Source organism: Ambystoma mexicanum, chromosome 10 (genome assembly GCF_040938575.1).
Source record: "Ambystoma mexicanum isolate Mex_15411 chromosome 10, UKY_AmexF1_1, whole genome shotgun sequence".
NCBI classification, from domain to species: Eukaryota; Metazoa; Chordata; class Amphibia; order Caudata; family Ambystomatidae; genus Ambystoma; species Ambystoma mexicanum.
Genome location: NC_090932.1, coordinates 1,462,205,543 through 1,462,218,749, shown reverse-complemented (window position 1 = coordinate 1,462,218,749; position 13,207 = coordinate 1,462,205,543). Strand labels below are relative to the sequence as shown.

At 43.7% G+C, this 13,207-nt stretch overlaps 1 protein-coding gene across 2 annotated transcripts in view; it reads left to right on the top strand.

The window, feature by feature from the left end:
- Nucleotides 1–13,207, top strand: part of CCDC63 (coiled-coil domain containing 63) — a 680,572-nt gene that overhangs the window by 219,544 nt on the left and 447,821 nt on the right. For both annotated transcript variants that reach the window (XM_069619536.1, XM_069619535.1), the window contains one exon: nt 10,877–11,053. In XM_069619536.1, the coding sequence (XP_069475637.1) occupies nt 10,896–11,053 (158 nt within the window). In that variant the 5' untranslated portion in view covers nt 10,877–10,895. The remainder of the gene's footprint in view (nt 1–10,876; nt 11,054–13,207) is intronic.

Genomic DNA, 13,207 nt, shown 5'->3' with positions numbered 1-13,207 from the left:
TTAACTCTTTCTGGTGTTATTTTTCTCCCGTCTGCTGACAAAATCTGGCCCAAGTAAACTGATTATTTTTGACAATACTGGAATGTGTCTTTGTCCACTTTGTACCCTAGCAATGTCAATAGTGTCACTGAATCTTTCCTGCATTCTTCTTGTGTCGTGCTACACACTAAAATGTCATCAACATATTTTATCACTGTGCTCACAACCTGTAAGTTGTAAGAATGTGTCTGTCCTGCACTTTGGTCAAAACTTGAACTTCCATCAATGAAAATCATGTCCCCCCCTTCAATCACTTCCTCTTTTATTGGGTGGGGAGTCCCTTTGTTTCTGTCTATGCATGCTGTGCTATCATGTACATAATCTCCCTCCTTGATTTATTCTGCCATGAACTCTGCTGGGTTTATTGTTCTGCACCTCACCACTTCTATTGCAGGGTTTGCCAGTATTATTCCGTATCCTGAAGATGAAGATCTTGAGTTCTCAAAGTTGATTTAGTCTTTTCTAGTATTGCAAACAGTGCATGTTCTGCATACAAAATTACTGGGCACTCCATTGTAGTTGTAGAAGCTTTCTCAATTGTGAATGCAGCAACAGCAAGTGCTTGCTCACATGGGAAGTGTCCTCGCATTACTGGATCTAGTGCTCCACTGTAATAAGCCAGTGGCTTGTGTCCCTGTCCCTTCTTTTGTGTTAGTAAAGCTGTCATTACCTTTCCATCTGAATGGCAAAACAAGTGGTATGGGAGTTTTATGTATTGCTTTAACTCTTTCTGGTGTTATTTTTCTCCCGTCTGCTGACAAAATCTGGCCCAAGTAAACTGATTATTTTTGACAATACTGGAATGTGTCTTTGTCCACTTTGTACCCTAGCAATGTCAATAGTGTCACTGAATCTTTCCTGCATTCTTCTTGTGTCGTGCTACACACTAAAATGTCATCAACATATTTTATCACTGTGCTCACAACCTGTAAGATGCTTAAATCCGCCTGTATTGCTCTGTTGATTATGCTGGGTCCCTCACAGTACCCTTGAGACATTCTTGTGTGTTTGAATCTGGGGCAGCGATACTTAAATACAGTGAGATTCCTGGAGTCTGTGTGTAGGGTAATGAAAAAAGGCATTCTTCAAATCTACCACTGTGAAATAGTGTGCCTCTGCTGGAACGCTGCAAAAAATTGTCGCAGGGTTTGGAACTAATGGGTATTCTGCCTCAATAATATTGGTAAGGGGTGTAAATCCTGTATGAAACGCCATGCCCCTCCCTTTGATTTTTTGGTCGGAAAGATAATGATAATGATGTGTTATTTATATAGCGCCTTAATCCAAAGCGCTTTACAGAGCACATATTTACATACAATATCACCCAACCAAAATTGGTACTCATTTATCGACCTAAGAAGGGTGAAAGGCTGAGTGGGCCTTGCCGTGATTCAAACCTCACGCTCAGATCGCAGCAGTGAGCGCTCAACCTGCTGAGCTATCTTACCGAATAACCCTGTTACAAGGTGATGTGGATTTCTGTATTATACCTTTCTGCTATAGGGCATGCAATGTCTCATATATGCCCTCATCTGCTTCTTGGGAGAGGGGTATTGCTTCACTCGCTGTAACAGGGCTCCTTCTTTTAATTTGATTTGTTCTGCCCCAGTCCCTTTTAGTATCCCTACATCATGGGGTCCTTGTGTCCATAGGTTCCTTGGAATTTTCTCCATATATTCTTTCTTTCTTTGCCAATAGCTCCATCTGAGAAATCACTCTTTCTTTTATATGCACAGGACATGGCATGCTCAGTTCAAACACTACCTCTCCTTCCTCATCGTCTTTGGTAGCGAACAACTCTGTGGGCCTCATTACGACCCTGGCGCTCCCGTAAGGAAGGGTGCCGGTATGGGACCGGCACCCTTCATTACGGGAGCACCGATTATGAGGTTCCCTTTGCGGGACCCGGAACAGACGTCTTGTAAAACCAGACGTCCTTTCCGGGTCCCACGAGGGGAAGAGGAAGCTAATAACGGGCCATTCGTAATGTGCCCGTTATTACCTCCCTCCCCATTCCCATTGAGCCCTATGGGGGCTCAAATGGGAATTGGGAATGGTTCCTTCAAGGAGGAATTACTGGGTCCTCCAATGTTGGAATGACCCTGTAATTCCCCATTGAAGGAACCGGGTATTGGAGCCCGGTTTGGAGGCAGCCATGGTGCTAATTGCACCATGGCTGCCCCCAACCTCGTAATGAGGCCCTGTGTCTGTTATTCCGGTCAGGGTGGGATCGATACATAATATTGATCTCTACTACATGTTGTCGTCATCAGCTGCAACTGATATGATCATGTCTTTTCTTACCACTACTTCTCTAGGTACAGCAGTGTGTGTGTGTGCCTGAAGTAACAGTGGAGAGGCACCATGGACTGAACAGAAATTCATTGGACAGTCGAAACACCTTTCCCTCAATTCATTGTATCCACCCCAGAAGCACCTGCACCCCATACAGAAACACCAGTGTGTGTGTGGGTATTCTACTCTTTGGGCTGTGGGCAAAGTATGACTGGGTCAGCACTGTCATCCTGTCTGGGTACATCCCATGTGTAATGCACACTATCCCCTTTTCTGAAAATGAAACTGTGGCATACAGTTTGCTGAGCAAGCCTCTTCTTAGAATTTCGATAGGTGTGTCTTTTGAGTACTATAAGGGTGCTACAATATTCTGCGTCCCTCTTGTTAAGGGTAAATCTTTAGTCAGAGGAACCTTCAAAATCGTCCCAGAAAAGTCTTACGTGTCTAGATTTTTGTTGGATAATGTAAGTTCCTCTTCTTTTATGCTTGATCTTGTTGCCCCAGTATCTATGAGAAAGGAAATCCTCTCTGTCCTTTTTGAACTGCTACTTCGGGCTCCTCCTCAGGGTCTTCAGTTACTGCTAGGACAGGACACACTTGTCCTTCCCGTGGGCACCCCTATTGGTAAAATGTGTTCACGGAAGAAGTGAATGGATTGCCGCCTACCCCTGTCACACCCGTGTATTTGGGTACAGCATTCTGTCCCAGGATTGTTACCCTCTCTTGCACTTGTGTCTGTCCTGCTGACTGAAGTATGCTCACTGTACCTTGTGTTCCCGCCATTTCCCCACCTTGCACTTTTACTTGTGCTTGAGCTGGTGCACCCTGTGTTTGTGCGGGCAGCAATTGCAGCTGCTGCTGTGGTATCACTTACACCTGTGGAGGTGTCTTCGTTTGTATATATGCCTGCTGTTGCTGAACCCCCTGCTGCCCTGCTAGTGCTATTAGTGGGCATATTCGGGCAAAATGACCAAAGTTATTGCATGCAAAACACTGTCCTCCAAACCTTGGCCCTATACCCCTATACCTCACTCATCTTCCTCTTGTATAATAACCTCTCCCTGTCTAGTACTGTCCCGAGTAATTATTCACTCTGCTTGCATATGAAAACCCTGGCTTTTGCGTGCTGTTGCTTGCTTGTATCCCCCTTGTTGTGTTACCACTGCTACTGAGAGCTCCCCTTGTTGGGTGGGTGGGACGACAACTGGTCCTGTGAGCACTGCTCCTTCCATGCTTATTTTAGCCAATTTTGTCTGCACTCATTTATTTTCCTCTTTTACCACATTGTCTGCTATCTCTATCTTTCTTCTGTTTCCTTTTATAATAGTGCACAATTGTTGCCTGAATCTAAGGCCATCCTTTCGCTTCAAACCCCACTATTTTTTCTAGGGGAACCTGCACATCTGCAGGGAGCCCTCTAACTAAGATGTGATTAAACAAAGGTATTTTGTCCCCACAGGACTGTTTATTTTCATATGTCCACATCTCTTCTATGGATTGTAGATACTCTGCGTGGTCCTCTTCTGGCTTCATTTTACGTGCTAATATTGACCCCATATCTGATGTATCTGGATGTAGTTCTCACAGGGATTTCCAAACGTGTGCTCGATAATTGTTAAAAGGTGCTCCGTCATATAAGTTAGAGCTCAATTTTACTCCTGTATATCCTGCTTGCTGCCAAATTGTTTCACTTCGCTCCCCCTCCAGTACCGTCAATTATCTCATAATGTCCCATTTGGCCAGCGGAATGTCTGCTGTCTCCTTTTCAAAAACATAAATCCACTTACTCGCTCCCACCATTAATGAAGGTAGACACTAGACCAAATTATCTCTATCCATTGTCTGACAAGGTACGTAATACACATCACCCTTTGCTTTCTGCAAAAGGGGCATCTGTATTCATGCTCTGAGTTTATTCCCTCACTTTGGTATTTTAGCTACTGATATTCTAGTTTTCCTACTTCGAAGCCAGTTACCCCAGTCCAGGGGCATAGCCAGGATTGTCTAACAGGTGGGACCTGAATCTAATGTAGTTGGGCTCACCGCAGTGACACTAACATCTGTAAATACCTGCACAGCAATGCTGAGTGGGCATTTACAGATTTTGGGTGGACCTTGCCCGCTCAGACCCTACCCTGTCTATGCTCTGCCACAGTCCCCCAATGATTCCTTTCTTTCTTCTTCTTCCCTTTCATCTCTTCTCCTTCTCTTGCTTTCATTGGTTAAATTGCATGTGTCGAATTCGTCATCCCTATGATCGCTATCCCTGCTGTCCTCCCAGTCTGATACAGTATGATCACTCTCTGTCATGTCTACTTCGCTGTCGTCCGTGTCCTCTCCCCATATATCCATTTTAATTTCTATGCATGCTGCTGTCCATCCCTGCTTTTCTGGTCTTTCCTTGTTCCTTCCCTTTTTTCTCTATCTCCTTTTCCATTGCATTTTCTGTTTACCTGAACACTAAGTGAAGTTGCTGCTGTTTGTTCTTTTTCATGTCCACAAAATATTTATCCTTTCTCATCCTTATTCCCAGAGTTATGCTCACATTCATATTTCTTTTTGTTCGTTCCCTCCTTATCTTGAGCTACCTGCATAGGATTTGTATATCCTGCAGCTGGTTTCAACAGTGGGTGCATTGCATAGGGAAGGAGTGGCACACTCCCCTTTCCCTCCTCCCCGTCTCCCTTATATGTCTCATTTTTCTTTTCTTTGTATAACTTCCAGAGCCCTAGAATATCCTATTTCTTTTTGAGCTTGGCTCCTTTATAGGTAGCTGACATGTATGAGTAAACACTGTTGATAATGCCTTTATCAAATCATTCCTGATAACACTTCTTCACTGTATCGTTTGCCCACTGAAAATGGTACTTCATTATTTTATCGCGATATTGGAGCAACATTTTGCACATATGATCAAGGGATGTGCCCATCCAGTAGGACAACATTAGACACTCTCTTCCTAATAGTTAGAGCATTCTTCCCTCCCCCTTTTCTTCTAATGCCTCCTTATTTAAACCATAAACTCTTTTATCCTTGTTAACAAACTTCCACTCACTCAATCTTATACTTACCACTTAATTTCTTCATCTTATTTAATTCACGCTGGCCCTGTCCACAGACCCCACCCTCTCACATCTCTCGTTCCACTCTTACACACAATGTCCTTCTCAACAGGCCTGTCTCTTTAATTTTTATTAGTACATGAATGACCCTCTCCACAGGCCTGCCACCTTAACATCAATGCCCTATGTTAGTACACTGAGAGTGCGGTTGCTCCTCCCTTTGTTCAACCACACTCCCTGTTTGTGCTAGATAGCTCTTTCAATATTTACATGTTAGTTCGGCTCTGGCCCTTCCGTAATCTCAACAGCCACAATAAACAAAAAACCACACCAACTTACACTCTACCGTTACAAAATGCTCCTTACTCACAAAACACTAACACATATGCTTCTTTCCCCTTTTTCTTCTCTTGTTCAAACTTTTTAACCCCCCAGAAATGTAAAAATGATGCTACAATACCAATTGTCTGCACTACGCTCAACTCTTGTCTGACATGGTCTGCTACTTACTATGCGACCCTCTGCCCTAATGCAGATATGCCACTGCCCATCTACTCCCTATTGAATAAGTGGACCTAAAATCTAAGACTACTAAGGCCAATCACCCTCACCTCTTGAGGGTGCGTTCTATACACCATAAAAATAATCCCTCCCGCTCCTTGCGGGTTCATGCACGGGTACACTCACGTATCCTTTTAGGAGATTCTCCACTCTTCTCGACCTTAAAGTCTCCCATTAAAGGCAAGTTACCCCTTTGGAGCGAAGGCAGCACCCTGACCATAAGGACCTTTAGGAACTCGATGTTCGCGGGCCTCCTCGATATTTGAGCTCTTTGAAATGGTCAGCAAGCACTGTCACACACTCCTCTGGGAGCACTTCTGGAATCCCCACACTTGTTGGGAAAAGCTGCAAACATTAACACACCACCCCTGGTTCTCCTCTGTGATGTCACAATCCAACCCCCAATTCCCACATCATAGTGTCAATTTTTTGAAACATTTGAGATGACCAGCAGAATCTTGTTCATCTGTCCCGGCCATCTCATCTTCATTCTCATTGGAAAGCTTTCTACCATGACACTATCAGAGCCTTGAACCAAGAACAAGTTACTGTGCAAATGTAGCACATTAAGAACTCTTCGACCTTCTTCCCAGGCAGAAATGTATTGTTTGTTTGTTTATTTTATTTATATAGTGCACCAGACCCTGGAGTAAAAGGGCGCTTAAAGACAAGTTGCAGAAGGTACAGTATATGTAGAATTTACAGTTATACAATATGTGGAGGTAATATAAGATATATACAATCAGTGTAATTTAGGGTAAACAATTGAAACATTTGAATAGTATGTACAGTATATACAGTAAACGTGGTCTTAGTCGGGCTAAAGGATTAGTTTATTGTTTGTCAAATAGCCAACCAATGACTAGCTTCCTGAACATATAGAGTGAGGCGGCAGACTTGATAGTCAGTAGTATGGAGTTCCAAAGTTGAGGGGCGAGGACCGAGAAACTTGAGCCACCAGCTCTTTTGGAGGAGAATCTGGGCACCATGAGGCAGAGAGTGTTGGCGGATCTGGTGATTCTAGTGTTAGGTTTCAAGGAGAGTTTGTTGGTAAGATAGGGGGGGCAAGGTGGTTTAGGGCTTTGTATGTGAGGCAAAGTGTATTTAAGTCGATTTTTTGTCGAATGGAGAGCCATTTGCAAGAGATTCTGATGGGGGAGATGTGTTCTCTCCTAGGGATGTTTAGTGCTGCGCGCAACGCATTGTTTTGGAGAACTTGGAGTTTATTAATTATGACTTGGTTGGCCCCTAGGTAAAGGCTGTTACAGTAGTCAAGCTTAGATTGTATGAACGCCCTCGCCAATATGAGGCAGCTATTCGTGGATAGAAAAGGTCTGCAAACTCTGATTAGTTTCCCAGTGTAGGCGGTTGTAGAGGCAGTCATGTTGACTTGTTTAGAAAGGTTGGTGTTGGCGTCAAGATAGAAGCCTAAGGTTTTTTTACGTGTTTGGCGACGGGGATAGTGTTGCCATCAATGGTGATGTTGGAGTAATCAGGGCTAAGTTTCTGTAGATTATTAGGAGAGCCGACCAGGAGGAGTTTGGTCTTCTCATCATTCAGGCAGAGGCCATGTGTGGCCATCCATGCCTGAATGATGGAGAAAATTGCGTTGATCCTGGTGACCTCAGCCAGGTAGTTGCCAGAGATGGTAAGGAGCATCTGGGTGTCGTCCGCATAGTTAGTGTAGGTGACACCCAGATGGTCCAATTTGTCAAAGAGGGGTTTTGTGAAAATATTGCAGAGGGTGGGGAGACACAACATCCTTGCGTGACGCCACAGGTGATGGGGATGGGGTCTGCTGCAGCTGCCAGTGAAAAGACTCTCATTGTTCTGTTGGCTAAGAAAGATTGTATCCAGCTGACAGCTGAAGGTGAGAAGTGGGCGGCAGATGAGAGGTGGTTGCACAGTATTTTATGATCGACCAGGTCGAAAGCTGCTGAGAGGTCAAGAAGGAGTAGTATGGCCGCTTTTCCTTTGTCTTTGATGTCATCAATCTGACTTTTGAGGTCAACAAGGGCCGTTTCTGTTCCATGTTGAGGTCGAAAGCCAGATTGACGTAACCCTAGTAGTTGATTGGATTGTAGGTATTCCTGAATTTGTAAGTATGCAACTCTATGAAGGATTTTTAGCAGGAAGGGGACCGTGGTGATCGGCCTGTAGTTTGTGGGAATGGCTGGGTCTAAAGATTGTTTTTTGAGGAGGGGGAGAACCCATGATTGTTTCAGATTGTCAGGTATAGAGTTGGCGGAGAAGGATAGGTTTATGAGTTTGGAGATGAAGGGAGAGAGGTCTCTTGCAGCATCTTTGATGATCTGGGCGGGGCAACTGTCCCCTTTGCAGTTCGAAGGTTTGAAAGATACTATGATCTTTTGGACTTCCAGTATGGTGACCTGTTTGAATGTGAAACCAGCGTAGTCAGGGGCAGTTTGAAACCGCCATGGGCTTTCTGAAACTGTCAGTAGATCGGGCTTCATAAATTAAATATGCCAAATTATAAAATGGTTGTGCATTCATTGGGCCTCATTACGAGTGAATGAAAGTACAACTATTAGTGCCATGGCTGCCTCCAAACTCGTTCCGACTCTGCCCTGGTGAATGGAGCAATTACTGGTCCATTCCAAGGTTGGCGGGACCGGTAATTCCCCATTCACCAGGGCCCTTCCCCATTCCCATTTGAGTCCCCATAGGGCTCAATGGGAATGGGGAAGGCGCTTATAACGGTACCGCAAATTGCGGTACTGTTATTAGCTCCAGAGTCCCTTTGCGGGTCCCGTCCTTAACGCCTGGAAAAACCAGGCGTTAAGGGAGGTCCCGCAAAGGGAACTCGTAGTAGGGCGGTAAGGGATTACCGGCACCGGTGCCCTTACCGGTGCCGGTAATCCCTTACCGCCCACCTCGTAATGAGGCCCATTGCCTTTCGGTGGGACCCGTGAGCTCTGGTTTATGACCTCGAAAATAACAAATGTTGTTTACTTCCTACCGTGCAATCCTGGATCATGGGATTTGCTCGGAGGCCTATTTGCCGCGCCTCAGCCTAATGCTAAATTTTATATACTTATCTGTGATCCATCTTTATTATCTATGTTTCTTTGACGTGAGCCACTGTTATTTAGGGTATTCTCCAGGCTAGTTCAAGTTACTTTGTGTCTATCAAGGAAGTCCCCTCCCTGTTTAGAGTGCCACTTCAGCAGCTGGTAAATTCACGCCTTTTTACCATGCTCAACTTGCATTTTTACCACAATAGCAAGAAGTGAATTTTGAGGGTTATAAGAGTTGAAGTGGTCAGTGATGTAGGAAGACTCATTGCAGAGGGATTGTTCATTCCACAGTACAAGTGAAAGAGAGATAGCAGGTAGGGGATAAGAGCAGGTGTTGTGTGTTAGACAGGGGGTGAAGGAGTAGATGGGTTTGAGATCCTGGGAGAATTGCAGCGTATTTGAGGTGTGCAGGTGCAGGGTGTGGGAATAAGATGGGGAGGCTGAAGATTGATGCAGACGTTAGACCAAGTGTAGAAGAAATGCAGTGTAGAATAAATATGCAGAAGAAAGATAATGAAGAATGGGTGCAGCCCAAAAGAGGAAGAGAGAAGGTAGTTGAGTGAGTGGAGGCAATGGGGCTGGCAGTGGTTCCAGAACAATATAATTTTGGATGATTGACGGTTCATAGAGGTTATGGGTCCTGCAGTGATTCTAGAACAGGAGCAGTTTGGATGCTGGAAAGGCCATAGATGCAAGTGGTCGGGCAGTGAATCAGGAACAGTAGTAGTTTGGATAATGTAAGGACAACATAGGAAATGGGTCTGGCAGTGATTCCATAACAGTAGCAGTTGGATGATGGAAGGACCATCGGCGTAATGGGTCTTGAATGATTCCAACATGGTATCATTTTGGGTGCATGTTACAGTGATGTTTGTCAGGGAGTTTCTGAGTCAATACTTGGTGGGCCTCTACAGAGAAAGCCCTTTTATCCGGTAACATTCTGAATCTGGACAGTTCAATCCGTAAACACATGCCAGGTATCAAAAGATGATAAAGTTGTCACCTCTGTAAATGTGTAATACGTGTTTTCTTAAACTGCTGTTTGAAAGTCTGCAGTTTGTTCGAGCACTTTTGGATGAAATTGACAAATGAAATATACATATACTATACTCAGACGCTCTGAGACCTTAGGGTGTGTGGTGCCTTATATAAAAAATTAAATAAATAAATATACATGTATATGTATATATGTATGTGGGGAAGAGGAGTAGGTGGGTGGTGTGATTGTGAGAAGGGTGGGAGTGTGACCTAGAGTGGAAGTATGTGGGAGGATCGCACCATTAAGAAAATAAGTGGCCGAATTCATGGTGACCAAAAGTGCACAAAAAAACTGCTGACCTTTAAACAGCAGTCTATGAAAACACTTATAAACCTGGAAACTGTCTTTTAGGCAAGATTTAGAGTGTGGCCAGGATTTAACACCAGGAACACATGACACATGTAACACATTTCCTGCCTCTCCTTAGTTATTTTAAACCAAAAAAGGTGTGTGATATGTCCTCCAACCTTTATCTCAAACATAGTGGCTCCTTTCAACTTTCTTTGACTGGAAAGTCTCTCGAGTATTTCTGAATGTCATCTTTTGTTTGATTGGACTGAAAGCTACCATATGCTAGTTGTACTCTATGCCTTAACATTGGAAGGGAACTAAAGAGGCTCATTTAGCCGAGACCTCTTAATTGATAACTAGACATAGCGTCATTGATCACCCGACTTTACAACTATCAGATGACTGTTTGCAGAGGTTGGTCTAAATTTGGCACTTGCTGGTCACCTGTCCTCTAGCAAAAGCAATGCTTCCCACAAATTGCTTTGGTCGATAAAAGTTGGTTGATGTTTAATCCTTCTACCTTTCCTCTCCTGTCTTTTCTTAACGTGTAGTCAATAACCGGTGGAGAAAATGCAGTCTTATTCAAAGAAGCGTTCTGCGGCTAAGGAAAGGGAGATTGAGATGCAGACCGAGAATGAGCTCAGGAAGGTGCAGCAGCATTTTCGGATAATGGAGGAGTCACGTAAATCTTACAATGACAAGACTCAGCACCTCTTGGAATATCAAAGGTACGTCCAGCTAGCTCTTTCCATAGAAGCAACCTCTTGAATTTTCACGTAGGGTGATGTCATGTGATCTTTTCCCCATTGTCTCCCCTCCACCAACCCCCTGCTTGCTTGTAGATCCCTTACTGCCAATTGCCCACTCTCGACCTCCTGTTAGCTCCCAGATTCTTTTTTCTCTGCTTCCCTCACTGTGTTCTTCCCCCTATGTTTTTAAAACGCTGTGTTGCTTCCCGAAGCTAGGTCCATGCTCAGTGGTATCTAGTCAATTCATCTAAACCCATTCCACCTAATCCCATTCCATCAAAATGTTTCCATCTAAGGAATTTCCATCTAATGCATGCTTTTGGAGGTTAAAGGGTTAATTTGTGTTCAGGTGAATTTTAAAGGGTGAAAAATGGTGGTTTGGGATGGGGGGTCCTCCCCAAAAAAGAAAAAAAATGCATTAGTTGGAAATTCTTTAGATGGAAAAATTTCGATGGAATGGCATTAGATGCAATGGTTTTAGATCATAAACCCGCTCAATTAATCCCTTGATAATTAATGATAATAACGAAAACAATCTTTTAACATGATTCAGTTGAAGTCACTGGATTGTGGAGGGTGATGAAAGTTTACTTGATGGTTGGTCCCACTGGAATCCACAAACAATTATTTTTAAATGTGATTAAGGTTTGCTTGAAAAGTGATCCTAATGAAGTGTATAATCAGCATTTTATTTAGTTTCAAGAATTTAATTCATTTTGAGTAATGGTTAACAAGAGGTATCAATAGTTGTGTGTAGCAACTTATAATCAGTATATTTTAGTTCAAAGTTAAGAGGGTCGTTCAGAATCGAACTATGGAATATACATCAACCATGTTTTTTGTCATTTATTAAAAACCAGACCGGGGTACGATGTGACATGGGGTAGGGAGAGGGGTAGTTTCTACAAGGAGATAAATACCTTATGGCTCATATTATAAAGAAATTGGTTCCAATATGACAATGGCAATGAAGGTTTCTACATATCCCAATTCAAGAGGACTTCAGGACCTCTGCTGGGCATGCTTGCGTCCTTCAACATTTCTGTGGGCCAACCCAGGTCAGTTCATATTTGCAGAGGGCCAGACAAGGCTCCGTCCTGTGCTCTCTAATCTGTGGGTTTTCATAATGAATGTCCCCACTTAGCCTGGTAGGCATTTGACTTGTGGGCAGTTTGAGGATGAATCAAAGGTGGGCGCCACTCCCGACAAGAGGAGTAGGTGAGAGGTCTTGGCAGGGATCAATGAAATTGAGGGTAGAAAAGCTGCAAGGTTGTGCTCGGTAGCTATTACTGTGAAGACACTTAATTATTTTCCAAACTGGGATCACTTTAAAATGCTGCAAGTATAATTACACATAAATGCTTCAATCTAAGATAAAATATTACATATTGATATTCAGTGTTATTGAGTCATTGCATTCAGCCATGTGCTGCTATCTACTTGTACAAGAAAATGTTTTGTTTATATCTCACTGTGATTATATAAAAAGGTCCAGGTTTATATTTGCAAACTACTAGGAATTGACAGATGGACGTCATTATTGAACTCCTTTCCGCCACTCAGAATTCTTTTTTTATTTTTATTTTTTCAAAACTTTATTTATACCTTTAGGACCATACAAAAGCAATAAAACATAATACAATGGGCCTCATTATGACCCTGGCGTTAACCATGGCGCTATTAACGCCATGGTTGACGCCGGTATTTTACCAACTCCGCCATGGTGAATGGCGGAATTACCGCACCATTCCAAGTTTGGTGGGGCGGTAATTCCCCATTCACCATTGGCCCTTCCCCATTCCCATTTTTGCCCCCATAAGGCGCAAATTGCGGTACCGTAATTACCTCGAAAGTCCCTTTCCGGGTTCCTTCTTTAACGGCTGGTAAAACCAGCCGTTAAGGTCGGGACCCGCAAAGGGACGTCGTAATTAGGCGGTAAGGGTTTAACGGCGCCCACACCTTTTACGGCGCTGTTAACCCCTTACCGACTGTGTCGTAATGAGCCCAATATCTCAAATGTACAAAATGACATTTAGGGCCTCATTACACGGAAGGCGGTGATCCAGGGTGCTATTAGCACCCTGGACCATGCCGGTAAATTACCGGCACCGCCTTGGCGGAAAGGGGATTTAC